Consider the following 27792-nt stretch of genomic DNA (forward strand, 5'->3'; position numbering starts at 1 on the left):
CATAGAAGCCGATGTGCATTCTCAGCCAAGGAAGTGTTACTGCTGCCTTGTCCCAGACCCTGATGACATCTCAGGCTTATACCCCGAAAAATAACACCCTGTGTATCCATGGAGAATCAGAAACCCTTCACCACTAGAAACAGAGTAGAATGTAAGGTCTACCTGGGAGAATAGCCCCCTCCCCTCATTCCCTCCTCCTCCCCTACAAGGACAGCACGGTAGCCTTAGCACAAATGGCCTACTGGACACCAGTAATCAGCTCTGAGGGTTCATCCTCTGACTGCCAGCCACTGCCTAATGCTCTGAGGTCCAGGCCTCCTCCACCCAGTCACACCCTCATCCACCAGGTCACACCCAGATCCAACCTGCCAGGCCCTGTTGTGCCTGGCCACGCCTGCTTTCCCCAGTCAGAGGCTCCCTAGGCTCTGAGGTCCTTTCTGAATCCCCTGTGGCCACACCTCCTCCTGGCCCTCCCCTATTTAATCCCTCTCCCCTGCCCTAAACTTTCACTCTCTGCACTGTGGTTTCCAGCTCAGGCGGGCTGGCAGTGTGCTCTCCTTCTTGCTCTTGCTTTTGGGTAAATCAACCCTTGCCAAAGAAGATGGCGCTCACCAGCTTTTTACCCGCACCTACTCAGCTATCCCAGGACCAACATGAAGCTGAAGAGAAGGCAAGATCTCACAGTTCCTGGCAGACCTGCCTGGCCTCCTCACGCAGAGGACCTCCCCCCTATGGGTGCCGAAAAGGTTGGAATCCTCGCTCGCTAGAAGATTTTGGAGATGGAGGTGCTTTTCCAGAGATCCATGTGGCCCAGTATCCACTGGATATGGGACGACAACAAACCAGGTCCAATGCGCTGGCCATTCAGGTCGATCCTGAAGGAAGAATTCGGTACGATGCAGTTGCTCGACAAGGTCAGTCAAAAGACAAGGTCATTTACAGCAAATATACTGACCTGCTGCCACAGGAGGGCATGCATGCCGGTGACCCAGACCCACAGAGACCCGGCGAAGAAGCTATTCAAGAGATCACAGCAAAGACAAGGGTAGCCTTAGAGAAGTGTGTGCAGCAGAAGGTTGCCTCAGCCATGCCAGTTCGGGCAGCTGATCAACCGGCTCCTGCTCAGTATCTGCGATACACACCATCTCAGCAAGGAGTGGCATTGAACTCTGGAGCTACACAGAGGCTCATTCGCATGGTAGAGATGCAGACAGATCCAATGGAGCCTCCGAGGTTCCGGATCAACCAGAAGATTCCCCGGGGACCACCTTCTCCTCCTGCACCTGTCATGCACTCTCCAAGCCAAAAGATGACTGCCAAGGAGCAGCAAGAGTGGAAGATTCCTCCTTGCATCTCCAACTGGAAAAATGCAAAGGGTTATACAATTCCCTTAGACAAGCGACTGGCCGCCGATGCAAGAGGACTTCAGATGGTACACATCAATGAGAACTTTGCCAAACTCGCCGAAGCTCTCTACATTGCCGATCGGAAGGCTCGGGAGGCTGTGGAAACACGGGCCCAAGTGGAGAGAAAAAGGGCTCAGAAAGCAAAAGAGAAGCATGAAGAGAAACTTAGAGTGATGGCCCAAAAAGCCAGGAAGAGGAGAGCTGGCATCAAAACCCGTGTGGACAGAGAAGATGGGGAGGCCCGTGGGAGGGAGGAGATCCGGCACGAGAGGCAAAAAGAGAGACAGCACAACCGGCATCTTTCCAGGGCAGCTGCTGAGAAGAGATGGAAACCGCAGAGGAAGGAACATCGAGACATCACTGAAGTCATTGCTCTGGGTGTCCCCAATGCTGGAACCTCCAAGGAAGTTTGGTATGACCAGAGGCTCTTCAACCAGTCCAAAGGTATGGACAGCGGATTTGCAGGTGGAGAAGATGGCATTTACAGCGTTTATGATCTCACCTGGAGAGGTGATAAAGACATGGCCCAGACCATCTATAGGCCCAGGACAAATCTGGACAAGGACATGGATGGTGATGACCTAAAAACCAAAATCCAGACCAACAGCTTTCTTCCAGTTCAAGAGTTTTCCGGTTCAGAACATAGGCAGACCGCACGAGAAGGGCCAGTGCAGTTTGAGGAGGATCCTTTTGGTTTGGACAAGTTTCTGCAAGAAGCTAAACAGCACAGTGGCTCCAAAAGACTTGCAGATAGCAGCCGACCCGAGGAGCATGAGCATGAAGGCAAGAAGAGGAGGAAGCCGTAGATACTTCTCTCTTCCCACTCAATGAACTTCGTCCAGAACCCTCGTGATGCAAGTCATGGGGATATGCTTTGGAAAGGGTCAGAGTAAAATCCAAATCTGGATCCACTCCAAATGGATCAAAGACCTCGGAGTCAAAGCAGACCCTCAGAAAATTTTACAGGATGGAAGAGGAGAAAGCCTAGGTCTGCGTGACACAGGCCAAAATTGTCTTCCGAGACCCAGAAACACAACAAATCAAAGAAAGCTTGGACAGTTGGGGCTGCATGAAATTGCAGAGCTTCTGCATGGCACAGGACATAGCTTGCAAGATCAATAGAAAGCCCATGGATTGGGAGAAGAGTTTCACTAGCCACGCAACGGACAAAGGTCTCATATCTAAAATAGACCTGGAACTCAAAAAACTAAATCCCCCAGCAACAAATCTTCAAAGAAACACCTACCCAATAAATAAGTGGGCTAAAGACTTAAAGAGAAACTTTTCTGAAGAGCAAAGAATGATGGCCAATAGACACAGGCAGAAATGCTCAACCTCTCTAGCCATAAAAGAAATGCAAATCTAAACAACCTTGAGATACCACCTCACCGCAGTTAGAATGGCTAGCTATAATCATGAACTCTAATAACAACAGATGCTGAAGGGGATGTGGAATGAAGGGAACCTTACTGCATTGTGGGTGGGAGTGTAAACTTGTGCAACCACTTTGGAAAGCACTATGGAGGTTCCTCAAAAGACTCCACATAGAGCTCCCCTAGGACTCAGGAATCCCACTTTGGGGCATTTACCCAAGTGTTTACACACAAGACCACACTAAAGCTACCAGCATGACTATGTTTATTGCAGCATTATTTACCATAGCAAAGATATGGAACCAACCCAGATGCCCCTCAGTAGATGAATGGATCAAGAAAATGTGGTATATATACACAATGGAATTCTATGCCTCCAGCAGAAAGAAGGACATTGGCCCATTTGTTATGAAAAGGGAAGACTTGGAAAAAATTACATTAAGTGACGTAAGCCAGGCCCAAAGAAACATAGGTCCCATGGTTTCCCTTATTTCCAATAACTAGTGTATGTCTGAGACAAATAGAAAAGGTTACATAAATTGATGTTCGGTGAAATGAACGCCAACATGAGTATTCAAATTTTTTTCTTTCTTGCAATTGTTACTAACATAGTTATAAGATGATTTCTTTGTTGCTTTGTGTGTCCCTCCCCCACGGTATAACCCCTGCTTTCACTGTATTTGATGTTGGTATAATTTGTGGAGGGGAAGTGAAGAAACACGTCGATTAAATAGGGATACAGGTGGACCCATCGCAACAAGGAGATATACAAGTTGTTTTGTCAAAAAAACGAACTTTGGGAGGATTGGGTGGGTGGGGAAAGAGGATGGAAAAGGATGGGAAGGGTAAACAAAGGAGGAAGCTATAATAAGGAGGCTTTATAAGAAATGTATTCACTATATTGCCCATGTAATTGTAACTCCTCTGTACAGTATTTTCACAATAAAAAAATTTTTAAAAAAACGAACTCTACAACTTTGGCTGGGGTGGGGAGGTGGCAGATTGGAAGGGATGGGTAGGGGAAGCAAAGCAGGAGGCAACAATGCTTGATAATAAATGTACTCATTACCTTGCCCACGTGATTGTAACCCCTTTGTGTGGTATTTTCACAATAAAAAAAGTAGGAAAAGTTATTTTTAACGTTTCCACGTTTTCCTTTGTTTTATTTTTATTTGTAAACTTGCAGAATAAAATTCCTTCCTTGTGGAAGGAATTAAATAAAATACAATATAATAAACTCTTTCTGCCTGAACCATGTGGCCATCTCCTTTCGGCAAACCCTACAAAAGGGAGTCCAACAACCTGGCCCAGAGGGTTTGGCTTCTCTCTATGTTCTGAGGACATTTTGAGTGGGAGGTCAGCACAGTAATGATTATCAATTTTCTCACAGGAAAGTAAGAATCCTTTGTCAGATCTCATGAGATCTTGCTCCTATCCCTTCTTAGCCCATGTATTGGTCATAAGCCTACTGCCATCATGTGAACCACTAAAGATATCAAGCTACCCATGTTAAATTGGAACAGACGCTCTACTTCTAAAACTTTCGCCTTTCTTATTCAGACTCTGTTTCCTAAGTCTTCTTTCCCTAGAAGAATATCCACGTTCACAATCAAGGAACCATCTCTGCTGCCTTGTCCTGATCCGGATAACATGTCTGCATTCTATTCCTAAGAATGATATACTCCTGTGTCAGCAGGAAGTAGCCCAGAGAATCTTCAAAAGGCTGGAATGTATTGTGTGCCCTGGATAATACCACTCCCTCCCCTCCTGCTCTCCTCCCTTTCCAGGAGAGGGCAGCATGGTAGCCTTTCCAGAATTCTGCTGGAAAGCAGTAATCTCCTCAGTCCATCTCCTGAATGAGAGTCAGCAAAGGGCTCCAGCCTCTGAGGTCACCACCTCAGCCTCTGAGGTCACGCCCTCACCCACCCAGCCCTGTCTCCCTAAGCCCAGCCACGCCCTTATCCACCTTGTCACACCCTGATAAGCCCAGTCACTCCCTCATCTGCCCAGCCCTGCCTGCTTCCACCAGTGAGAGGCTCCCTAAGCTCTGAGGTCATTTCCGCCTCCGCTGTGGCCACGCCTCCTCCCCGCCTGCCACAATATAAGCCCTCTGGCTGGTGCTCAGCTTTGACTCTGGGCCAGCCTCCCTCCAGTGCAGGTCGGCCCGCAGGTTGGTCTTGCTCCCTCCTGTAACTCAGCTCTTCCCGCGGACTCGCTTCGTTGTTGGGAAGCTTGGTAGTGTCAAGAGCTCTCTGTGGGGCAGCTCTCTGCGATCCCAGTGTGTGCGGACATCTCCCAGGATCTCCTGCAGACATGGCGGTCTCCAACGCAGTCGGGAAACTGCGGATCCCTCAGCTGGCCAAGGTCAAAAACAAAGCTCCAGCTCTAGTCCAGATCACCGCTGAACAACTGCTGAGGGAGGCCAAAGAACGAGAGCTTGAGATTCTTCCACCTCCACCTCAACAGAGGATCGCAGATGAAGAAGAATTCAATGACTACAAGCTGAGGAAAAGGAAGGCCTTTGAAGATAACTTAAGGAAGAACCGGACTGTGATTGGCAACTGGATAAAATACGTGCAATGGGAAGAAAGGCTCCAGGAAATTCAGAGGGCTCGATCCATCTACGAGCGTGCTTTAGACGTGGACTATAGAAATATCACACTCTGGCTGAAATATGCAGAAATGGAAATGAGGAATCGCCAGGCCAACCATGCCCGAAATGTGTGGGACCGTGCCATCACAACACTGCCACGAGTCAGCCAGTTCTGGTACAAGTACACATACATGGAAGAGCTGTTGGGGAACATGGCCGGTGCCCGGCAGGTGTTTGAGCGCTGGATGGAATGGCAGCCAGAGGAGCAAGCCTGGCACTCCTACATTAATTTTGAGCTGAGATACAAAGAGGTGGAGCGGGCTCGGACCATTTACGAACGCTTTGTTCTTGTGCACCCGCGAGTGAAGAACTGGATCAAATATGCCCACTCTGAAGAAAAACATGCTTATTTTGCCCACGCACGGAAAGTGTATGAGAGAGCTGTTGAGTTCTTCGGAGAGGAACATATGGATGAACACCTCTATGTTGCCTTTGCCAAATTTGAGGAAAACCAGAAATAATTTGAGAGGGCCCAGGTCATCTACAAGTATGCCTTGGACAGAATCCCAACACATGAGGCTCAAGAGCTCTTCAAAAACTATACCATCTTTGAGAAGAAGTTTTGTGACAGGCGGGGTATTGAAGCTATCATTGTGAGCAAATGCAGATTCCAGTATGAAGAGGAAGTGAGGGCCAGCCCACACAATTATGATGCATGGTTTATTTACTTGCGCTTACTGGAAAGCACTGCAGAGGCTGACACAGTGCGAGAGGTTTATGAGAGAGCCATTGCCAATGTCCCACCCATTCAGGAGAAGAGACACTGGAAGCGTTACATCTACCTCTGGATCAACTATGCACTCTATGAAGAATTGCAGGCAAAGGATCCTGAGAGGACAAGGCAGGTGTATCAAGCCTCTTTGGAATTAATTCCTCATCAAGAGTTCACATTTGCCAAAATGTGGCTCTATTATGCACAATTTGAAATAAGACAGAGAAATTTATCATCTGCTAGAAGAGCTCTGGGGACTTCCATAGGCAAGTGTCCAAAGAGCAAGTTATTTAAAGGCTACATAGAACTGGAAGTGAAGCTTCGAGAATTTGACAGATGCCGGAAGCTTTATGCAAAGCTGTTGGAATTTGCACCTGAAAATTGTACCTCCTGGATTAAGTTTGCAGAATTAGAGACAATCCTTGGTGATGTGGAGAGAGCCAGGGCAATCTATGAGTTAGCCATCAGCCAGCCTCGCTTAGACATGCCAGAGGTGCTTTGGAAATCCTACATTGACTTTGAGATGGAACAGGGAGAAATTGAGAGAACACGAAATCTTTACCGACAGTTGCTCCAACGGACACAGCATGTCAAGGTATGGATCAGTTTGGCTCACTTTGAGTTGTCTGCAGGAGAAAGAAGTGTATCTAAATGCAGACAGATTTATGAAGAGGCTAACAAAATCATGCGGAACTGTGAAGAAAAGGAAGCGAGGCTTATGCTGCTGCAATCTTGGAGAAGCTTTGAGGATGAATTTGGAACAGTATCAGATAAGGAGAGAGTAGACAGACTCATGCCAGAGAAAGTGAAGAAGAGAAGAAAGGTTCAGACTGATGAGGGGTCTGATGCAGGCTGGGAAGAATACTGTGACTACATCTTGCCAGAAGATGAAGCTGCCAGCCAAGCTAACCTCAAACTTCTGACTATGGCTAAACTTTCGAAGAAACAACAGCATCCTGACTCAGATGCTTCCTCTAAATGTTGCCACATTTTGGTGTTTTATATTTTTATTTGTAATGTTGTAAAATTTTGTAATATTGTAACGTTTGTAAAATTTTTCCTTGTTGGAAGGAATAAAATAAAATAAACTTACCTATCTGCAGCATGTTGTGGTCTCCATTTATTGAAACTTACATTAGAGAACCCAACAACCTGGCCCAGAGGTTCAGCTTCTCTAAACTTGCTGAGGATACTTTAAAAAGGAGGTCAGGAGACTAGCCATTATCAACCTTCCCTCGGAAGAGCAGGACAACGTTGTCCTATAAATGTATAAATGGTAGTTCTTTGTTTTCATATGGAAGATATTGAAATGCAGTTGTTTATTTGATAGCATTACTTAGTACATGTATAGTTTTTACCAATTCACTGGGGATGGACCTTTGGCTCAGACACTTGAAGCTGCTGGGAACACCCACATTGCAGACTTTGGATGGACATCCACTTTTAGTATACTTGTTTTGATTCCAAGAAAGAGATTGCCAAGTCCTATGGTAGGTATGTATTTATTTAGAAGCTACTATAAAAATGTCACAATGCAGATCAGAAGGAACAATTCTGCCCAACTAGATGTACGGAATGTGAAGTACTGTTGCCAATGTTGACCATGTTATTTCCATCACTGGTCTTCATTGTAAGCACCTCTCAGGCTTGTTTCTTGAAATGTCACATCTGACCTTTCCCTGTGCCTGGTTGACTGGATTAAGGAGGTCTGACCAACAAGGCTTCTGCTCACCACTGGCAAGCCATGTGGATGTCCAGACCTAGTAACCCTTCGGCTCCTGCAGGCACCTGACTTCCACCCCACTGCAGATCCCAAGGGAGATCAGTCAACTCATGGAAACATGAGGAAGAATGATTTTTGTTTTAAACTCTGATGGTGTTTGCTTGTAAGCCCAGTACTTGTGAGATTGAAGTAGGAGGATTGGGAGTTAAACATGGTTAGACCATGTTTAAAAGAATATATTTTTGGTTATTGTTAAGTCACAAAATTATGGCTATTTGATTGACAACAGAAACAATGGTTATCAGCCAAAACTAGGATATGACTATAAAACCAATAAGCTGTCCAGTCATTTCCTGTTGATTTGGTGAGGTGTGTTAGTTTCTGAATGGATGGCAGGAGAAGGCAGAAGAAAGGATTTAAAACCAGATAGGGGGGCTGGGAAGGTGGCTCCATGGTAAAGCACTTGCCTTGCATTCCTGAGGCCTTGGGTTCAATTCCTCAGCACCACATAAGCAAAAAAGAAAAAAGCTGGAAGTTGCATGGTGGCTCAAGTGGTAGAGTGCTAGCCTTGAGCTAAAGAGCTGACAGACAGCACCCAGCCCCAGAGTTCAGGCCCCAAAAATAAATAAATAAAACCACCTAGGTAGGTAGGCACTGGTGACTCAAGTCTATTATTCTAGATATATAGGAGCCTGATATCTGAGTATTGAGGTTTAAAGCCAGCCTGGGTAGGAAAGTTTGTGAGACTCTTATCTCTAATAAACTACTCAGAAAAATCTTGAAATGGAGCTGTGACCCACTAGTAGAGCATTAACTTTGAGCAAAAAGAAGCTCAGGGACAGTGCCCAGGCCCTGAGTTCAAACCTCAGGACTAGAACAACAACAACAACAACAAAATCAAACCAAAAACACACCCATGTTCTTGCCTCTGGTAGCTGCAAGCGTTTGGCTCTAGTACCACTTTGGCTACCAGAATCTGAGGATACGTAGGTGCTTTGTATAAAATGATGTGGGCAAAGGCTGGTGGCTCACACCTGTAATCCTACCTACTCAGGAGGCAGAAAACTGAGATTCAAACCCATCCTGAGCAGAAACTCTAAGGCACTCTCAGCAAAATGTTACACTAATGTACAGTTTAGAACGAGAGCTTCTGTTCCAATTTAACATGGGTAGCTTGATATCCGTAGTGATTCACATGGTGGCAATAGGCGTTTGACAAATATATGGGCTAAGGAGGGGTGGGAACAGGATCTCATTAGATCTGACAAACTAATCTTACTTTCATGTGGGAAAATTGAAAATCATTACTCTGCTGACCTCCCACTTAAAATGTCCTCAGTTTATAGGGAGAAGCCAAATCATCTCGGCCAGGTTGTTGGGCTCCCTTGTGTAAGGTTTGCCGAAAGGAGACTACCACATGGTTCATTGGTGGGAGACAGGCTAGTTTCCTGGATGTCTGATCTCTATCCCCTACAGATGGCAGCCACCATCTGGCTTTGCCTCAAGCAAGTGGAGTCATGTAGTTTTTAAGCTCCTTGCTATTTCTACGACCCAATACCTTTTCAGTCAAATCTCCTCTTCATGTAAGTTGATGCCCCTTGGGCCACTGGAAATGAGCTTTTGGTAAAAGCTGTGTTCCCAAACCTACAAGCTGAGCAATAAATCCGTGTTTTGTGAGTGCTAGTCTTTTTTTGTTTTCTAGTCCCTCACGCAGACCCTGTGCAAATTTTTACTAGTCATGGTGGTCTTCCTGTCAGAGAGGTGGTGTAACCAAGTCTGGCTATGGAGCATTTCATCCACCACTCCTATCCTTTTGGAAACTCTCCTGACAATACCTGTCTTTTCAAGCATATCTGTTGTGGGAGCAAGCACTTTTCCTACAGAACAGCAGAGTCTGTGGCACTGTGGATCAAGTGGTAAAGCATTAGCCTTGAGCTGAAGAGCTGAGGGACAGGACCCAGGCCCAGAGTTCAAGCCCCATGACTGTCCAAAAAAAAAGAACAGAGGAGGCTATATAGGGATTATTTCTAAGAGCTCACATCTGACTGCTATGTAGCAGGTCCCCACTGACAGGGCTTCAGACTTGGACATGGCAGGGATGGAAAGGTAGGCCTTTTTAGATGAATGAGGCTGAGAGTTTAGCAAACTTAATGGTCAGATGGGACTTAAAGGCCTAGTTCTTGGGAGATAACATCTCAGGATCTTCTTGTAGCTTCACAAACCTATACAACATCAGCCTGGAGAATCTGAGACTATCCTGACACTAGCTTTAAGCTCTGAGGTGGGGAGAGAACCTGTACCTTGGAGGTGTAGAGAGATAGATTTTCCTGCTGGATTAGGCAGGCTCAGCAACCTGAAAGCCTTAACCCTGACATTATTGACAAACCTGTGTCCTGAGGAGGAACTTGCATCTGATCAATATACAACATTGCTGGCCCCAAAGGTAGCATTTGAGGTGAAAGGAAAAGCAACCACCATGATAGATTACCTTTAGAAGTTTGGCATGGCCCATGGGGGCTGTTCCCCAAAGGGTCAGGCCAAATGCTTTTCATGGGTAACATGCAGTGATTGTGAACAGGAGTCCTACCATTCAGTGACACTGTCTGTGCCTTCTCTCTTTGGTCTAGAATTCTAAAAGGAAACCCTTGACTACTCAGCTATTGAGAATTGTCTTCATTAGAAAGCATGCATCATTAAGTATCAGTGATCTGGTAGAGCTGCTTCTAGCCTTGGTTTAGCCAGATAGCCATTGTTATAAGGCTTTTGCATTTATTCAAGAACTGTCCAGAAGATGAGAAAAGTCAACCAGAGTTGATGCCTACTTGAATTAGTGCCTGTGTTTGCCTTACCAGAGACAAAGGTGTTGATCACTCTTCTGACTTGTCATTAGACTCCTGCTTTGCTAGCCTTTGTTCCCATGGCCTACACAGGTGGCTCAGGATCCTACCTGCTCCATGGACAATGTCTGGGATTCTATTGTTGGAGAGTGAGGCTAGATGCAGGGGCCTGAAAATCGGTGGTTGTTGTTCATCCTGTGGCCCAAGGGACAGCAGCTTCTAGGAGAGCAGGAAGATGGGGTACATGTGTCAGCATCACTAAAGGGCCTGGTTGATTCTGGACAAAGACAACTTTGAGATTTGGATGCCAGTGTTGGGACAGTGTCAGGAAGCAGACAAGAACCCAAGTCCAGCTCCAGCAGTGTGTGCCCGTGTCCTGCCGGAACTCTTCCTTAAAATCTGTCTTATACCTCAAGTGGAGACAGAAACAGGACATAGCATGCAGTGTCTAGTCTTCCTTTTACCTAAGTGCCCAGCCATGCTGTTTATCTGTATATGGAGACTTAATCTTGGTCCCCTGATCTGCTTTGTGCTTTTTCTCCATGGAATTTTTTTTATATTCCCTATTTCCAGGATATTGTACTCATTTGCCTGAGTTTTTAATGTGTTTCTATAGGCTGTTTTTCTGTGACTTCTTTCCCTACATCTGACATGATCTTCTACTTCAGGATACGTCAGTAACCAATTCATTGAACTGGCTGAACTGGCTTTAGCCATCTTAGGACAGAAATGGCCTGGGACTACTGAGATACTAGGACCACTTCTTATCCAGCCACAATTGAGTGTGTTATCTGGTGATGTTTTCAGGGAGAACTTGGATCACTACCATCATTGCCATCATCTTCTTGGCTACTCAGATACTCTTTCTATTCCTCCTCGTGGGCATTTTCCTTTTTTTTAATACACTAGAAAGCAACATTGTACAAATGCTGTGACTAGTAGGAAACAGATCCACAATTTTCAGTGAATTTTTTTTTCGATCCTGGGGTTGAACTCTGGGTTTGGGCTCTATTTGTGCACTCTTCAGCTCAAGGCGAGGGCTCTACTGCTTGAGACACAGCACCACTTTCAGTTTTCTAGTGACTTATTGGAGATAAGAATCTCACAGAGTTTCCTGCCAGGGCTGGCTTTGAACCATGATCCTCAGATCTCAGCCTCCTGAGTAGCTAGGATTACAGTCGTGAGTCACCTGTGCCCAGCTTCAGTGAATTTTTATAAACAATTGTGCAGTGAAACAAATGTTTTCGAACAAGATTTAAAACTTAAAATCAGAAATGTTCATTTTCCAATAACAGCACACACACCCAAGAGCAACCTGTACAAGCTGTATAATAAATTGTGTCCCTACCCTCTGGCTTTGAGCACATTGAAAATTTAAAATTTCTCAAGTCTGAGAGGAAACACATAAAAGCTTCTATGAATCTTTTTTCCCAAAAGGAGTTTTTTAGGAAAATACTATTGACTATGCATTGATATTTTTTCTCTATGGTCCCTTTGGAGGAATTTGTCAGAGACACAGACTGGTATAGAATCTCAGGGACCCTCTAGATTATGTGACCCTCCAGGACTAATTCCAGCCAAGCTCTTCTGCCACTTTGTGCTTCCCTGTGGAGATTCCTCTTGAGATTGTTCTGTTCCCTTCATTGCTGACCAAATGCTGGAGTCACACTGGGAAGGAGAGGCAAACAGCCCTCACCCACTGCCAATATTTGTAGCTCTTCTCATAACCATGGGTGTTGTCCAGAGACTTGCCATGCTCGATGGGGCCTCCACATCGTTCTTCAGATTCTCTCCATCAAGAAGGTCCATGAAGCCATCATCCTCATCAGACAAACTGGCTGTCACAGGTGACTGGAGTGTGAAAAGAGGAACAAAATTCCCTTGCTCACATCTCTTTCATGTGAAGAAAGCATCCGAGCTGGGGCTCAGTTCTGCCTCTGTGAGAAGTCATCTTTACCCTCGTCTAGTCCATGGGCATACAGGCAACCATGAGATGCAGGTGTTATGAGATTCTTAAACTCAAATGCTTCTTTTCCCTTTTTTTCATCCTGGCCAATGAGCTGAAAGATATCATGTTCCAGAGAATCGGAATGGCTCCTATTCCAAGCTGGGCTATACCCCAAAATCTTCTAAGGCAAGGAATCTATCCTCATAATTTATCCTCCTCATCTGATTTTAAAAGTGTTTTTTTCTGTCCAAGGTCCAGGAAAATCCAGCCAGAAATCTGCATCAGTGGATTCAGAAGAGCCGGTTCCCTGAAGACTGCTGTTGTTTTACACCTCCAGTGGCTGCTCACACTCAATTCTCAGCTCATGCAACTGGTACATCCTGATCACCAGGTTGGTGACAGGGAACATTTCCCCAGCAGCAGATATGCCCACCAAGGCCTGGGCCAAGGAGTATAACACGGGTTGAGGAGGATTGCTGGCAAAACTCTGCCGTCCTACAATCCTCTGGATTACAGAGCTGAACCCTTGCCCCTCAGCCCCAGGCAATTTTTTGCTATTCCCTATTTCCAGGCTATTGCACTCATGACCTGTGTGTGTGTGTTAGTTCTTTGGAAAAACAGGATTGATATATTATTTTCTTGTCAAAATCTTTGCAGGTGCAGACAAAGAAGTGTTAAAGTATTCACCAACAGTTAAGGAAATAAACCACTTAAACAGAACAATGTCTGTACTTATATCTGTATAAAAATAAGATAAATTTTTACAGAATTCACACTCCAGTTTTTATAGCAATAAACAATACACAACTATAGTAAAGTACAATCATTCCTGACTATGGTTTCGCATTAGATACTTCCCTTTCTAAAAATTCAATTAGACTTTTTCCTGGTGTACAGCCAAAGCATCTTATGCATATTTCTTGAACTTCCTATTCTGTAGTGCCAAAAAAGATGAAACCTGTGAGAATGAGTAGGCAGTAAAAACTGGAGCACCCTAGTTGCCAGGTAAATGCACTTGCACGATATGTTCTCTGGTTGGAAGTGAACAAAAATATTGCTCACAAACTATCGTTCATGTAATTCCATCAGGGACTACCTAGGCAGTCTGAATGAGGATTTGATCACGTTCACATTTTAAGACTTGTAAATACATAGCAATGATCATCTGGGGTGCTTGACATGCGCACAGAACCCCAGCTACTTCAGCACCCTCTGCTTCGCCTTGATAACTTGCATTTGCTGTTAATGTTGTTCTGGGCAAAGACCAGAGGGCTTGGAGTCTTTCTTCTTCTTTACTGGTGGAATACACTTATCACATCTCTTATCCTCCTGGGAGCTTCTGAGATTTTGGTGCAAGCGAGACTTGAAGGACCATAGTAAGGAGGTGTCTTCCTAAAGGGCAGGACTCTGGGTTGTCACTGGGTTGTCTTTGCCTAGTAGGACAAATGGTCTAAAAAGAAGTCATTCTAAGTCATGGAATTAGAAGTAGCAACACTATGATTTATCATGAGACTGAGCTGGGCTGGGGAATATACAGGTGGAGCACTTGGAGTGAAAACACGGTACCCTTGAATACTCAAAGTCCTGGCCATGAGAGACTCAGGTAGTTGAACAAGATGGCTGCCCTCAGATGGACCTGCCTCTTTCCCTAGCTACTCTACTGCTGACTGAAAGGACTCACAGATGAAGTGCTCTAGAGGAAATGATCCCTAGGTGGGATCCATGACTTGAATGTCTTTAAAAAGCTGAACTGATACTGCTGCAACAGTGACCCTGATAAACTTCTTGAACCTGGGAGGCAGCCAGACATCCAAAGGCCAATTGCTGGCATTGGACTGCTGTGATAGGATGAAGCCACTTGCCTTTAAAAGATTCTTGCTTGGATTTTTACCCTTCTTTGTCTGACAGACACAGTCATTTTTTATAACACTCAGAACTTTCAATGTAACACTTGGTGTCACTGATTCCACATCAGTTCTGCTTGTGATGGAGAAAGTGCCTTCTTTGTACCAGTGAATCTGGTGCCCATGGAACCTTCTGGCATGCAGAGCATCCCAGAAGCAGCTGGCTTTGTAGAACACTGGAAAGGCTTCCAAAGCCTCCATCATGGCACCAAGGGACATTCTGCTGTGCGAGACTGTGGTACTGTCCCTGGGTGAAGCCTGTGTCCTGAGCATTCATATCAGGCAATTGCATTTCCCTCTACCAGGCTGTTCAAGCTCACACACTGCAGGAGGACAATGAACATGGTATCTCCCATGGCAACACCAGAGAACCCACCAAACAAATGACTCCCATCTTTGTGATTGCAGCTTTGCTGGTTCAGAGCTATAGCAGGAAGAATGCTTCTCTCTTCTTGATGTAGAGGCTGTCTGTGGTCTTCTGTAGCTGCAACTTTATATAGGCAGAGGGAGCTGAGGAATCGAACCTGGGCCTCAGGCATGCAAGGCAAGCACTCTACCACTGAGCCACCTTCCCAGCTCAAACTTGACTTTTCTGAGTGAGCTTTGTTCTCTAGCTCTGAAGCCTTCTGAAGGGCTGTAGGCTATTAAACTCTTTTCTCTTAAACAACATGCAGCCTGTTTCTAATAGGGCCAGGGGTGAAACATTTAATCAGCTCTGAAAGCATGTTCTCTGGCCTTGATTAACCCACCCTCTCATTCTCTACATGTACTGGACACCACCTGTCTCCTTAAACCTGTGTGTCCCTGAACTCTCTCTGTAAAACCTGGCTTACCTAGTCAACCTTCATACCTACATATGGGCATGTGTATGCACTTATGTGCTTGTGTGTTCATGGCCATACCTTCCCTTACTTGGTCTGTCACACCTGACTATGCTCAGGAGTTGTCACTGGGATCAGCTCCCAGGCTCTCTCATTTTTTTCATTTTATTTGTGAACATGCTGTACAGAGGGGTTACAATTACATGGGCAGGATAATGCATACATTTCTTACCAAGCATTGCAGCCTCCTCCTTTGTTTACCCTTCCCCTCCCTTCCCAGCCTCCCCCCTCCCCCCAGCCCAATCCTTCCCTCTTCTCCCCCCCCACCGACATTGTAAAGCTCGTTTTTGACATGACAATTTGTACTTCTCATTGTTGCAACAGGTCCACCTGAATGATCTCTCACTTTTGACCTACAGATGGGCCACCAGGAGTTAGTGCTGTTGTCCTCTGTCCCTTATCCTGTTCCATCACTGGACCACCTTTGCCCCTCTCACTTCGATGTGGAAATGACTGGTCTTTAGCTCCTCACACCTGGAGGTGAAAAGTGGTCCAGTCAGGTCCTCACCCCTCCCCCTTAACCCTCCCCAGACCAAATCTTTGGTCAAACCCCTGTTGGTACCATGGGAACCACTAAGGGCATCAAGTCACCCATTTTAAAGTGGAACAGAACTTTTCATTCTATGCTATACTTTCAACTTCTTGTTTAGCCCCTGCCTCCTAAGACTTCTTTCCATAGACAAATATAAACATTCACAACCAAGGAACTGTTACTGCTGCTTTATATCAGTCGGGATGTCATCTCAGCCTTCTACCCCTAAAAATGACCCCCCCCCCCGTGTCAGCAGGAAGTAGCCAGAGAGAATCAGTGGCTCTTTTCAGTTGTCCAAAGGCTAGAATGTTAGGTATGCCCATGACATTGGCCCACTCTCCTCCTCTTCTCTGCTAGAAAGGAAATCTCAGTAGCCATTCCAGAAATCACCTGTGGGAAACAAGTAATCAATCACATCAAAGTGTCAATCCCCTGATTGAGTTTGCAAGGCCCCGGGCTCTGAGGTCACTTCCTCATCCTCTGAGGTCTTGTACTTATCTGCCCCAGTCAGGCCTCTTCCTGCCAGAGAGAAGATCCATCACCTCTGATGTCATTTCCACATCCGCTGTGAACACATCTCCTCCTTGCCCTTCCTATATAATTCCTCTCTCCTGCCTGTGTTCTCACTGTGCATGCATCCAACTCAGGCAGGACATCCGTTTGCTCCTGCTCTTGACTAAATCAACTCTTGCTGAAGAAGATGGCACTCGCCAGCTTTTTACCTGTACCTACTCAGCTATCTCAGAACCAACCTGAAGCAGAAGAGAAGGCAGAATCACACAGTCCATGGCAAATTTCCCTGGCCTCTTCCCGTAGAGAAACTTCCCTCATACAGATACCAAAAAGGCTGTTTGTCTCGCTTGCTAGAGGACTTTGATGATGCTTTTCCAGAGATCTATGTGGCCCATTATCCACTGGATAGAGATGACAAAAAAAAAACAGGTCAAATGCACTGGCCATTCAGGTCGACCCTGAAGGAAGAATTCAGTACGATGCAATTGCTCAATGAAGACATTCAAAAGACAAGGTCATTTACAGTAAATATACTGACTGGAGCCGAAGGAGGGTATGAATACCAATGATCCATACCCACAGAGACCCGGCGAAGAAGTTCTCAAGAGCTCATAGCAAAGACATGGGAGCCTTAGACAAGTATGTCCAGGAAAAGGTTGCCACAGCCATGCCAGTTCAAGCAGCTGATAAACTGGCTCCTACTCAATATATGAGATACACACCATCTCAGCAAGGAGTGGCATTTAACTCTGGAGCTTCACAGAGACTAATACAGAGGGTAGAGATGCAGACAGATCCAATGGAACCTTCGAGGTTCCGGATCAACAAGAAGATTCCCCGGGGACCACCTACTCCTCCTGCACCTGTCATGCACTCTCCAAGTCAAAAAATGACTGCCAAGAAGCAACAAGAGTGGCAGATTCCTCCTTGCATTTCCAACTGGAAAAATGAAAAGTGTTATCCAATTCCATTAGACAAGCAACTGGCCGCTAGTGGAAGAGGACTTCAGATGGTACACATCAATGAGAACTTTGCCAAACTGGCTGAAATTCTCTATATTGATGACGGGAAGGCTCTGGACACTGTTGAAAGATGGGCCCAAGTGGAGAGAAAAAGGATTCAGAATGAAAGGGAAACTTAGAGTGATGGCGCAAAAGCCGGGGGAGGAGAGCTGGGATCAAAACCCATGTGGAAAGACTATAGGGAGTCACGCACGTAGGAGGGATGAGATCCAGCAGGAGAGGCAAAAAGAGAGACGGCATGACCATTATCTTTCCTGGGCAGCTGCTGGGAAGGGATCAGAACTGCAGAAAAATGAACAGCAGATATAACTGAAATCACTGACCTCATTGGGGTGTCCCTAATTCTTGCACCTCAAATGAAGTTCAGTATGACCAACAGCTCTTCAACCAATCCAAGGGTATGGACAGTGCATTTGCAGGCAGAGAAGATGAAATTTACAATATGTCACAAGCTAAAAAGAAAATAATACTGACACAGATAATAGCAAAAATTTTAAATCCTTTCTTCTGCCTTCCCCTACCATCCATTTAGAAACTAACACACCTCACCAAATCAACAGGAAATGACTTGACAGCTTACTTGGTTTTATGGTCACATCCTACTTTGGGGTGATAACCTTTGTCCCTGTTGTCTATCAAATATCCATAATTTTTCGAAAACAATAACCAAAAATATATTCTTTTAAACATGCTCTATCCATGTTGTCCAGGCTGCTTCAAACTCCCAATCCTCCTACCTGAGTCTCACAAATGCTGGGATTACAAGCAATCACTATCAGAACTTAAATCAAAAATCATTCTTCCTCATGTTTCCATGAGTTGACTGATCTCCCTTGGGATCTGTAATAGGGTGGAAGTCAGGCGCCTGCAGGGGCTGAAGGGTTACTAGGTGTGAACATCCACATGGCTTGCCAGTGGTGAGCAGAAGCTTTGTTGGTCAGACCTCCTTAATCCAGTCAACCAGGCACAGGAAAAGGTCAGATGTGACATTTCAAGAAACAAGCCTGAGAAGTGCTTACAATGAAGACCTGTGATGGAATTAACATGGTCAACATTGGCAACAGTACTTCACATTCCGTACATCTAGTTGGGCAGAATTGTTCCTTCTGATCTGCACTGTGACATTTTTATAATAGCTTCTAAATAAATACATACCTACCATAGGACTTGGCAATCTTTCTTGGAATCAAAACAAGTATACTAAAAGTGGATGTCCATCCAAAGTCTGCAATGTGGGTGTTCCTAACAGCTTCAAGTGTCTGAGCCAAATGTCCATCCCCAGTGAGTTGATTAAAAACTATACATGTACTAAGTAATACTATCAAATAAACAACTGTACTTCAATATCTTCCATATGAAAACAAAGAACTACCATTTATACATATATAGGACAACGTTGTCCTGCTCTTCCGAGGGAAGGTTGATAATCGCTAGTCTCCTGACCTCCTTTTTAAGTATCCTCAGTAAGTTTAGAGAAGCTGAACCTCTGGGCCAGGTTGTTGGGTTCTCTAATGTAAGTTTCAATAAATGCAGACCACAACATGCTGCAGATAAGTAAGAGTTTATTTTATTTTATTCCTTCCAACAAGGAAAAATTTTACAAACGTTACAATATTACAAAATTTTACAACATTACAAATAAAAATATAAAACACCAAAATGTGGCAACATTTAGAGAAAGCATCCTGAGTCAGGATGCTGTTGTTTCTTCCAAAGTTTAGCCGTAGCCAGAAGTTTGAGGTTAGCTTGCCTGGCAGCTTCATCTTCTGGAAAGATGTAGTCACAGTATTCTTCCCAGCCTGCATCAGACCCGTCATCAGTCTGAACCTTTCTTCTCTTCTTCACTTTCTCTGGCATGAGTCTGTCTACTCTCTCCTTATCTGATACTGTTCCAAATTCATCCTCAAAGCTTCTCCAAGATTGCAGCAGCATAAGCCTCGCTTCCTTTTCTTCACAGTTCCGCATGATTTTGTTAGCCTCTTCATAAATCTGTCTGCATTTAGACACACTTCCTTCTCCTGCAGACAACTCAAAGTGAGCCAAACTGATCCATACCTTGACATGCTGTGTCCGTTGGAGCAACTGTCGGTAAAGATTTCGTGTTCTCTCAATTTCTCCCTGTTCCATCTCAAAGTCAATGTAGGATTTCCAAAGCACCTCTGGCATGTCTAAGCGAGGCTGGCTGATGGCTAACTCATAGATTGCCCTGGCTCTCTCCACATCACCAAGGATTGTCTCTAATTCTGCAAACTTAATCCAGGAGGTACAATGTTCAGGTGCAAATTCCAACAGCTTTGCATAAAGCTTCTGGCATCTGTCAAATTCTCGAAGCTTCACTTCCAGTTCTATGTAGCCTTTAAATAACTTGCTCTTTGGACACTTGCCTATGGAAGTCCCCAGAGCTCTTCTGGCAGATGATAAATTTCTCTGTCTTATTTCAAATTGTGCATAATAGAGCCACATTTTAGCAAATGTGAAGTCTTGATGAGGAATTAATTCCAAAGAGGCTTGATACACCTGCCTTGTCCTCTCAGGATCCTTTGCCTGCAATTCTTCATAGAGTGCATAGTTGATCCAGAGGTAGATGTAACGCTTCCAGTGTCTCTTCTCCTGAATGGGTGGGACATTGGCAATGGCTCTCTCATAAACCTCTCGCACTGTGTCAGCTTCTGCACTGCTTTCCAGTAAGTGCAAGTAATCAAACCACGCATCATAATTGTGTGGACTGGCCCTCACTTCCTCTTCATACTGGAATCTGCATTTGCTCACAATGATAGCTTCAATACCCCGCCTGTCACCAAACTTCTCAAAGATGGTATAGTTCTTGAAGAGCTCTTGAGCCTCATGTGTTGGGACTCTGTCCAAGGCATACTTGTAGATGACCTGGGCCCTCTCAAATTCTTTCTGGTTTTCCTCAAATTTGGCAAAGGCAACATAGAGGTGTTCATCCATATGTTCCTCTCCGAAGAACTCAACAGCTCTCTCATACACTTTCCGTGCGTGGGCAAAATAACCATGTTTTTCTTCAGAGTGGGCATATTTGATCCAGTTCTTCACCCGCGGGTGCACAAGAACAAAGCGTTCGTAAATGGTCCGAGCCCGCTCCACCTCTTTGTATCTCAGCTCAAAGTTAATGTAGGAGTGCCAGGCTTGCTCCTCGGGCTGCCATTCCATCCAGCGCTCAAACACCTGCCGGGCACCGGCCATGTTCCCCAACAGCTCTTCCATGTATGTGTACTTGTACCAGAACTGGCTGACTCGTGGCAGTGTTGTGATGGCACGGTCCCACACATTTCGGGCATGGTTGGCCTGGCGGTTCCTCATTTCCATTTCTGCATATTTCAGCCAGAGTGTGATATTTCTATAGTCCACGTCTAAAGCACGCTCGTAGATGGATCGAGCCCTCTGAATTTCCTGGAGCCTTTCTTCCCATTGCACGTATTTTATCCAGTTGCCAATCACAGTCCGGTTCTTCCTTAAGTTATCTTCAAAGGCCTTCCTTTTCCTCAGCTTGTAGTCATTGAATTCTTCTTCATCTGCGATCCTCTGTTGAGGTGGAGGTGGAAGAAGCTCAAGCTCTCGTTCTTTGGCCTCCCTCAGCAGTTGTTCAGCGGTGATCTGGACTAGAGCTGGAGCTTTGTTTTTGACCTTGGCCAGCTGAGGGATCCGCTGTTTCCCAACTGCGTTGGAGACCGCCATGTCTGCAGGAGATCCTGGGAGATGTCCGCACACACTGGGATCGCAGAGAGCTGCCCCACAGAGAGCTCTTGACACTACCAAGCTTCCCAACAACGAAGCGAGTCCGCGGGATGAGCTGAGTTACAGGAGGGAGCAAGACCAACCTGCGCTCCGACCTGACTGGAGGGAGGCTGGCCCAGAGACAAAGCTTAGCACCAGCCAGAGGGCTTATATAGTGCCAGGCGGGGAGGAGGCGTGGCCACAGCGGAGGCGGAAATGACCTCAGAGCTAAGAGAGCCTCTCACTGGTGGAAGCAGGCAGGGCTGGGCGGATGAGGGAGTGACTGGGCTTATCAGGGTGTGACAGGGTGGATAAGGGCGTGGCTGGGCTTAGGGAGACAGGGCTGGGTGGGTGAGGGGGTGACCTCAGAGGGTGAGGTGGTGACCTCAGAGGCTGGAGCCCTTTGCTGACTCTCATTCAGGAGATGGAATGAGATTACTGCTTTCCAGCAGGAGAATTCTGGAAAGGCTACCATGCTGCCCTCTCCTGGAAAGGAGGAGGAGAGCAGGAGGGGTGTTGGGGGCAGTGTTGTTTCCCAGGGCACTCCTACCATTCCAGCATTTTGGCACTTTTGAAGGAGAGCCTTTTCTCTCTGGCTACTTCCTGCTGACACAGGGGTATATCATTCTTTGGAATAGAATGCAGAGATGTCATCCTGATCAGGACAAGGCAGCTGAGATGGTTCCTTGATTGTGAACCTGGATATTCTTCTAGGGAAAGAAGACTTAGGAAACAGTCTGAATAAGAAAGTTGAACGTATAGTTTAGAAGGAGAGCTCTGTTTCAATTTAACATGGGTAGCTTGATATCCATAGTGGTTTACATGGTGGCAATAGGCGATTGACCAATATATGGGCTAAGGAGGGGTGGGAGCAGGATCTCATTAGAGCTGACAAACTAATCTTATTTTCAGGTGGGAAAATTGATAATCATTACTCTGCTGACCTCCTACTTAAAATGTACTCAGTATATAGAGAGAAGCCAAACCCTCTGGGCCAGGTTGTTGGGCTCCCTTGTGTAAGGTTTGCCGAAAGGAGACCGGTGCCACATGGTTCAGATAGGAAAAACTTTATTATATTGTATTTTGTTCCTTCTACAATGAAGGAATATTATCCTGCAAGTTGACAAATGAAAATAGAAAAAAGGAAAACGTGGAAACGTTAAAAATAACTTTTCCTATTTTTTTTATTGTGAAAATACATACAAAGGGGTTACAATCATGTGGGCAAAGTAATGAGTACATTTTTTTGTTTTTTTTTTTCTTTTTTTTTGGGGGGAGGGGGGGGTGTTCCGAGCATGGGTCCTGAACTCTGGGCCTGGGCCCTGTCCCTCAGCCCTTCAGCTCAAGGCTAACACTCAGGTGAGCCACAACACCACTTCCATTTTTTTCTTTTTGCTTTTGTGGTGCTGAGGAATCAAACCCAGGGCCTCAGGCATGCAAGGCAAGCACTCTACCACTGAGCCACCTTCCCAGCTCCACGAGTACATTTCTTATCAAGCATTGTTGCCTCCTCCTTTGTTTCCCCTTCCCATCCCTTCCCATCTCCCACCTCCCCACCCCAGCCAAAGTTGTAAAGTTCATTTTTCGACATAATAACGTGTATATCTCATTCTTGCAATGGTTCCACCTGTATCCCTATTTAAACGATGTGTTTCTTCCCTTCCACAAAATATACCAACATCAAATACAGTGAAAGCAGGGGTTATACCGTGGGGGAGGGACACACAAAGCAACAAAGAAACCATCTTATAACTATGTAAGAAACAACAGCAAGAAAGAAAAAAAAAACATTTGAATACTCATCTTGGCATTCATTTCACCGAACATCAATTTATGTGACCATTTCTACTTGTCTCAGACATATACTAGTTATTGTAAATAAGGGAAACCATGGGACCTATGTTTCTTTGGGCCTGGCTTACTTCACTTAATATAATATTTTCCAAGTCTTTCCATTTCCTAACAAATGGGGCAATGTCCTTCATTCTGATGGAGGCATAGAATTCCATTGTGTATATGTACCACATTTTCTTCCTTTCTTCTTTTATTGTAAAAATACCATAGAGAGGGGTTACAATTACATGGGCAAGATAAGGAGTACATTTCTTTTTATTTTATTTTATTTTATTTGTGAACATACTGTACAGAGGGGTTACAATTACATGGGCAGGATAATGCATACATTTCTTACAAGCATTGCAGCCTCCTCCTTTGTTTACCCTTCACATCCCTTCCCAGTATCCCCCCTCACACCCCCACCCAATCCTTCCCCCCCCCACTCCCCGCACCGACGTTGTAAAGCTCGTTTTTGACATGGCAACTTGTATTTCTCATTGTTGCAACAGGTCCACCTATATCCTTAAACGACTTGTTTTTCCCCATCTCCTCCAGAAGTTATACTGACATCAAATATAGTTAAAGCAGGAGTTATACTCTGGGGGAGGGACATACAAAGCAACAAAGAAATAATCTTATAAATGCGTTAGAAACACATGCATGAAAGAAAAAAAACATTAAAATATATATCTAAGGGTTCATTTTCCTATCATATTATCTGACCTTTTCCGCTTGACTCATACATATACTAGATATTGCAAATAAGGGAAACCATGGGACCTATGTTTCTTTAGACCTGGCCTACTTCACTTAATATAATGTTTTCCAAGTTTTTCCATTTCCTAACAAATGGAGCAATGTCATTCTTTCTGATGGAGGCATAGAATTCCATTGTGTATATATACCACATTTTCTTGATCCATTCATCTACTGAGGGGCATCTGGGTTGGTTCCATATCTTCACTATGGTATATAATGCTGCAATAAACATAGTTGTGCTGGGAGCTTTAGTATGGTCTTGATGGGGAAACACTTGCATAAATGCTCCAGAGGGGGATTGCTGAGTCCTAGGGGAGCTCTATGTGGAGTCTTTTGGGGAACCTCCATTCTGCTTTCCAAAGTGGTTGAACAAGTCTACACTCCCACCAACAATGCAGTAAGGGTCCCTTCTGTCCACATCCTCCAGCATCTGTTGTTATTAGAGTTCTTCATAATAGCCATTCTAGCTGGGGTGAGGTGGTATCAGAAGGTTGTTTTGATTTGCATTTCTTTTATGGCTAGAGAGGTTGAGCATTTCTGCCTGTGTCTATTCGCCATCCTTCTTTCCTCTTCAGAGAAGTTTCTCTTTAAGTCTTTAGTCCACTTATTTATCGGGCAGTTGTTTCTTTGGAGATTTGTTTCTGGGGGATTTAATTTTTTGAGTTCCAGGACTATTTTAGATATGAGACCCTTGTCTGTTGCGTGGCTAGTGAAGCTCTTCTCCCAATCCGTGGGCTTTCTATTGATCTTGCTACCTAAGTCCATTGTCATGCAGAAGCTCTGCAATATCATGCAGTCCCATTTGTCCAAGCTTTCTTTGATTTGTTGTGTTTCTGGGTCTCTTTGAAGAAAATTTTGGCCTGTGCCAAGTAGACCTAGGCTTTCTCCTCTTCGATCCTGTAATATTTTCTGAGGGTCTGCTTTGACTCTGAGGTCTTTGAACCATTTGTGGTGTATCCAGATTTGGATTTTACTCTGACCCTTTCCAAAGCATATCCCCATGACTTGCATCACGAGGGTTCTGGACAAAGTTCATTGAGTGGGAAGAGAGAAGTATGTACGGCTTCCTCCTCTTCTTGCCTTCATGCTCATGCTCCTCGGGTCAGCTGCTATCTGCAAGTCTTTTGGAGCCACTGTGCTGTTTAGCTTCTTGCAGAAACTTGTCCTCCTCAAACTGCACTGGCCCTTCTCCTGCAGTCTGCCTATGTTCTGAACCAGAAAACTCTTGAACTAGAAGAAAGCTGTTGGTCTGGATTTTGGTTTTCAGGTCATCACCATCCATGTCCTTGTCCAGATTTGTCCTGGGCCTATAGATGGTCTGGGCCATGTCTTTATCACCTCTCCAGGTGAGATCATAAACGCTGTAATTGTCATCTTCTCCACCTAGAAGTCCGCTGTCCATACCTTTGGACTGGTTGAAGAGCCTCTGGTCATACCAAACTTCCTTGGAGGTTCCAGGATTGGGGACACCCAGAGCAATGACTTCAGTGATATCTCGATGTTCCTTCCTTTGCGGTTTCCATCTCTTCTCAGCAGCTGCCCTGGAAAGATGCCGGTTGTGCTGTCTCTCTTTTTGCCTCTCGTGCTGGATCTCCTCCCTCCCACGGGCCTCCCCATCTTCTCTGTCCACACGGGTTTTGATGCCAGCTCTCCTCTTCCTGGCTTTTTGGGCCATCACTCTAAGTTTCTCTTCATGCTTCTCTTTTGCTTTCTGAGCCCTTTTTCTCTCCACTTGGGCCCGTGTTTCCACAGCCTCCCGAGCCTTCCGATCGGCAATGTAGAGAGCTTCGGCGAGTTTGGCAAAGTTCTCATTGATGTGTACCATCTGAAGTCCTCTTGCATCGGCGGCCAGTCGCTTGTCTAAGGGAATTGTATAACCCTTTGCATTTTTCCAGTTGGAGATGCAAGGAGGAATCTTCCACTCTTGCTGCTCCTTGGCAGTCATCTTTTGGCTTGGAGAGTGCATGACAGGTGCAGGAGGAGAAGGTGGTCCCCGGGGAATCTTCTGGTTGATCCGGAACCTCGGAGGCTCCATTGGATCTGTCTGCATCTCTACCATGCGAATGAGCCTCTGTGTAGCTCCAGAGTTCAATGCCACTCCTTGCTGAGATGGTGTGTATCGCAGATACTAAGCAGGAGCCAGTTGATCAGCTGCCCGAACTGGCATGGCTGAGCCAACCTTCTGCTGCACACACTTCTCTAAGGCTACCCTTGTCTTTGCTGTGATCTCTTGAATAGCTTTATCGCCGGGTCTCTGTGGGTCTGGGTCACCGACATTCATGCCCTCCTGTGGCAGCAGGTCAGTATATTTGCTGTAAATGACCTTGTCTTTTGACTGACCTTGTCGAGCAACTGCATCGTACCGAATTCTTCCTTCAGGATCGACCTGAATGGCCAGCACATTGTACCTGGTTTGTTGTCGTCCCATATCCCTGAGTACTTTCCTGTGACCTAATCCCACTGGGAAACAAGACACCAGATATCCATTAAGGCAGCTTGACATCTCCCAAAGCAAGACTTCCTGTGTTGGTAGTGTCAAGTGTGATTTAACATTAGCCTGTTTTCCCAGTTTCCTCAGTGTTGAGAAGTTGACAATAAAGTCTGAAGAATTAGCATTATCCTGTGAGTGTTACCTTCATATGCCAAAAATGGAAACATACTTGATTCTGTTTCTGAACTTTAGACTTCCAGGATTGCAGTAACTGTCCTTGTTTTGGACAAGACCATAGGAGATAAAGGATGGCCTCTTCCTTCCTCCAGAGCATCCATTTCACATTGAGAATCCTTTCAAACAAGGCTCAAAGCAGAGATATGCATGCCTTGCATATCAGATCAGATCCCTACTTGGATCTGATCCTTTCTGTTGACTAGCCAGGGTGGTTGATCTCCACAAGAGTGCTCATGGTCTGTTTCAGAGACAAAAGAAACACCTCTTTTCATCACCTGTCATCACCTGTTTTCTAATCCAGTTCTAAGTAAAGCCCATCCTTTAGTGTTCTCAATACTGTCTTTGACTAGATGGAGTGCCTGGAAGCTGTCCGCAGGTCTCCCATGTGTCCTGAAACTTGGTGAAGTTTGAGGCAGGGATCTTGTTTTGTGGTTTGGTGTGGAAGAGCCTGGAGATGATTCTGAAGCTGAGGGCTTGAGACTAGGGCCCATTCCAGGGTCTCTGTGGTCACAGCAGCCCACTATGCAGGGATGTGTCATGCTGAGACCTTGCTAGCCAGGGTAAAGGCCATGGGGAAGGTGCATTGAGTATGGAATGAAATATTTTTTTCTTTCCCTAGACAACTCAACTATAATCTTGCCTTTCAAGTTGCTGTTTTACCTGCTATGGTATGTATACCCCATTACTTGGGCTTTTGGAAAGTTGCTCTTCAAGGTTCTTGGCTGGTGTAAAACCTGATATCTCTCTCGTGCCTACTACCTCCATCACTGGCAGCACATATAGCTCCTATGTGGTAGGAATGGCATATTTGGCTTGCTTGAGGTCAGGTTTGAATCTTTCTAAGATCTTTAGTCCTACAGGTGTGTCCTAAATCTCTTGGTACCCTTCAACTCTCTATTATCTATCTCCTTTGCATTCTAGGTGTGAGATAAAATATGCTTGCCTATACTATTCAGTGTCCAGTTTTGTGGTCATGTCTGGAAGGGTCATGAGAGCTAGAATATCTGACCTTCTCTTCTAAGACGCAGCTTTCCACCCTCATAGGTGTCTTCCTGTAGATTTATCTTACACAACTAGCTCTCCCTGCAGGTGTAAGCCTGGTTCTCCCTCCTGGGTGCCCACCCCTGGGTGGGTCATCACCCCAGGCCCAATCCATCTCCCACTTTGGTGGTACAGGGATTGTGCCTGGTATCGTGGGACGCCCCTCCCTGCTTTGCCAGTGGGTGCAAACTCAGGGAAGAACCACCTCTACTTCGGGATGGGCTCAGGGAAGGTCAAGGTGGGGTA

General features: G+C 45.4%; 2 protein-coding genes and 4 pseudogenes across 2 annotated transcripts; 3 read left to right on the forward strand and 3 right to left on the reverse strand.

Moving 5' to 3' along the window:
* The first annotated feature begins 601 nt into the window (after positions 1–601).
* LOC138825748 (SNW domain-containing protein 1 pseudogene) lies at positions 602–2237 on the forward strand (annotated as a pseudogene).
* A 2855-nt stretch (positions 2238–5092) lies between these two features.
* Positions 5093–7989, forward strand: LOC138825848 (crooked neck-like protein 1). The gene is given in 2 exon segments (XM_070020496.1): positions 5093–7138; positions 7954–7989. Coding segments are annotated over 2 exon segments (2082 nt in total).
* Positions 7990–10894: 2905 nt separating this feature from the next.
* LOC138825849 (M-phase inducer phosphatase 1 pseudogene) lies at positions 10895–14760 on the reverse strand (annotated as a pseudogene).
* A 1087-nt stretch (positions 14761–15847) lies between these two features.
* Positions 15848–21203, reverse strand: LOC138825850 (crooked neck-like protein 1). Its single transcript, XM_070020497.1, has 3 exons — positions 19204–21203; positions 16613–16645; positions 15848–15911 (listed from the first exon to the last, which is right to left on the reverse strand). The coding sequence occupies exons 1-3, from the start codon at positions 21201–21203 to the stop codon at positions 15848–15850; spliced, it is 2097 nt and encodes a 698-aa protein (XP_069876598.1).
* On the forward strand, positions 16670–17623 carry LOC138825815 (SNW domain-containing protein 1 pseudogene; annotated as a pseudogene).
* A 3604-nt stretch (positions 21204–24807) lies between the features above and the next one.
* Positions 24808–26265, reverse strand: LOC138825851 (SNW domain-containing protein 1 pseudogene; annotated as a pseudogene).
* Positions 26266–27792: the final 1527 nt, after the last annotated feature.

The sequence above is a fragment of the Dipodomys merriami genome, unplaced genomic scaffold (assembly GCF_024711535.1).
Source record: "Dipodomys merriami isolate MVZ:Mamm:240054 unplaced genomic scaffold, mDipMer1.0.p SCAF_14, whole genome shotgun sequence".
NCBI classification, from domain to species: Eukaryota; Metazoa; Chordata; class Mammalia; order Rodentia; family Heteromyidae; genus Dipodomys; species Dipodomys merriami.

What these genes read in the sequence shown, in the direction of transcription:
- LOC138825850 (XM_070020497.1), bottom strand. Translation starts at nt 21,203, where the DNA reads ATGGCGGTCTCCAACGCAGTTGGGAAACAGCGGATCCCTCAGCTGGCC. An exon ending in AAACTTTGGAAGAAACAACA is followed by an intron (nt 16,646 to 19,203) that starts GCATCCTGACTC and finishes GAGTTGATTTAG; the next exon opens with TCAAGAGCAGGAGCAAACGG. An exon ending in CAAACGGATGTCCTGCCTGA is followed by an intron (nt 15,912 to 16,612) that starts GTTGGATGCATG and finishes TTTCACCTCCAG; the next exon opens with GTGTGAGGAGCTAAAGACCA.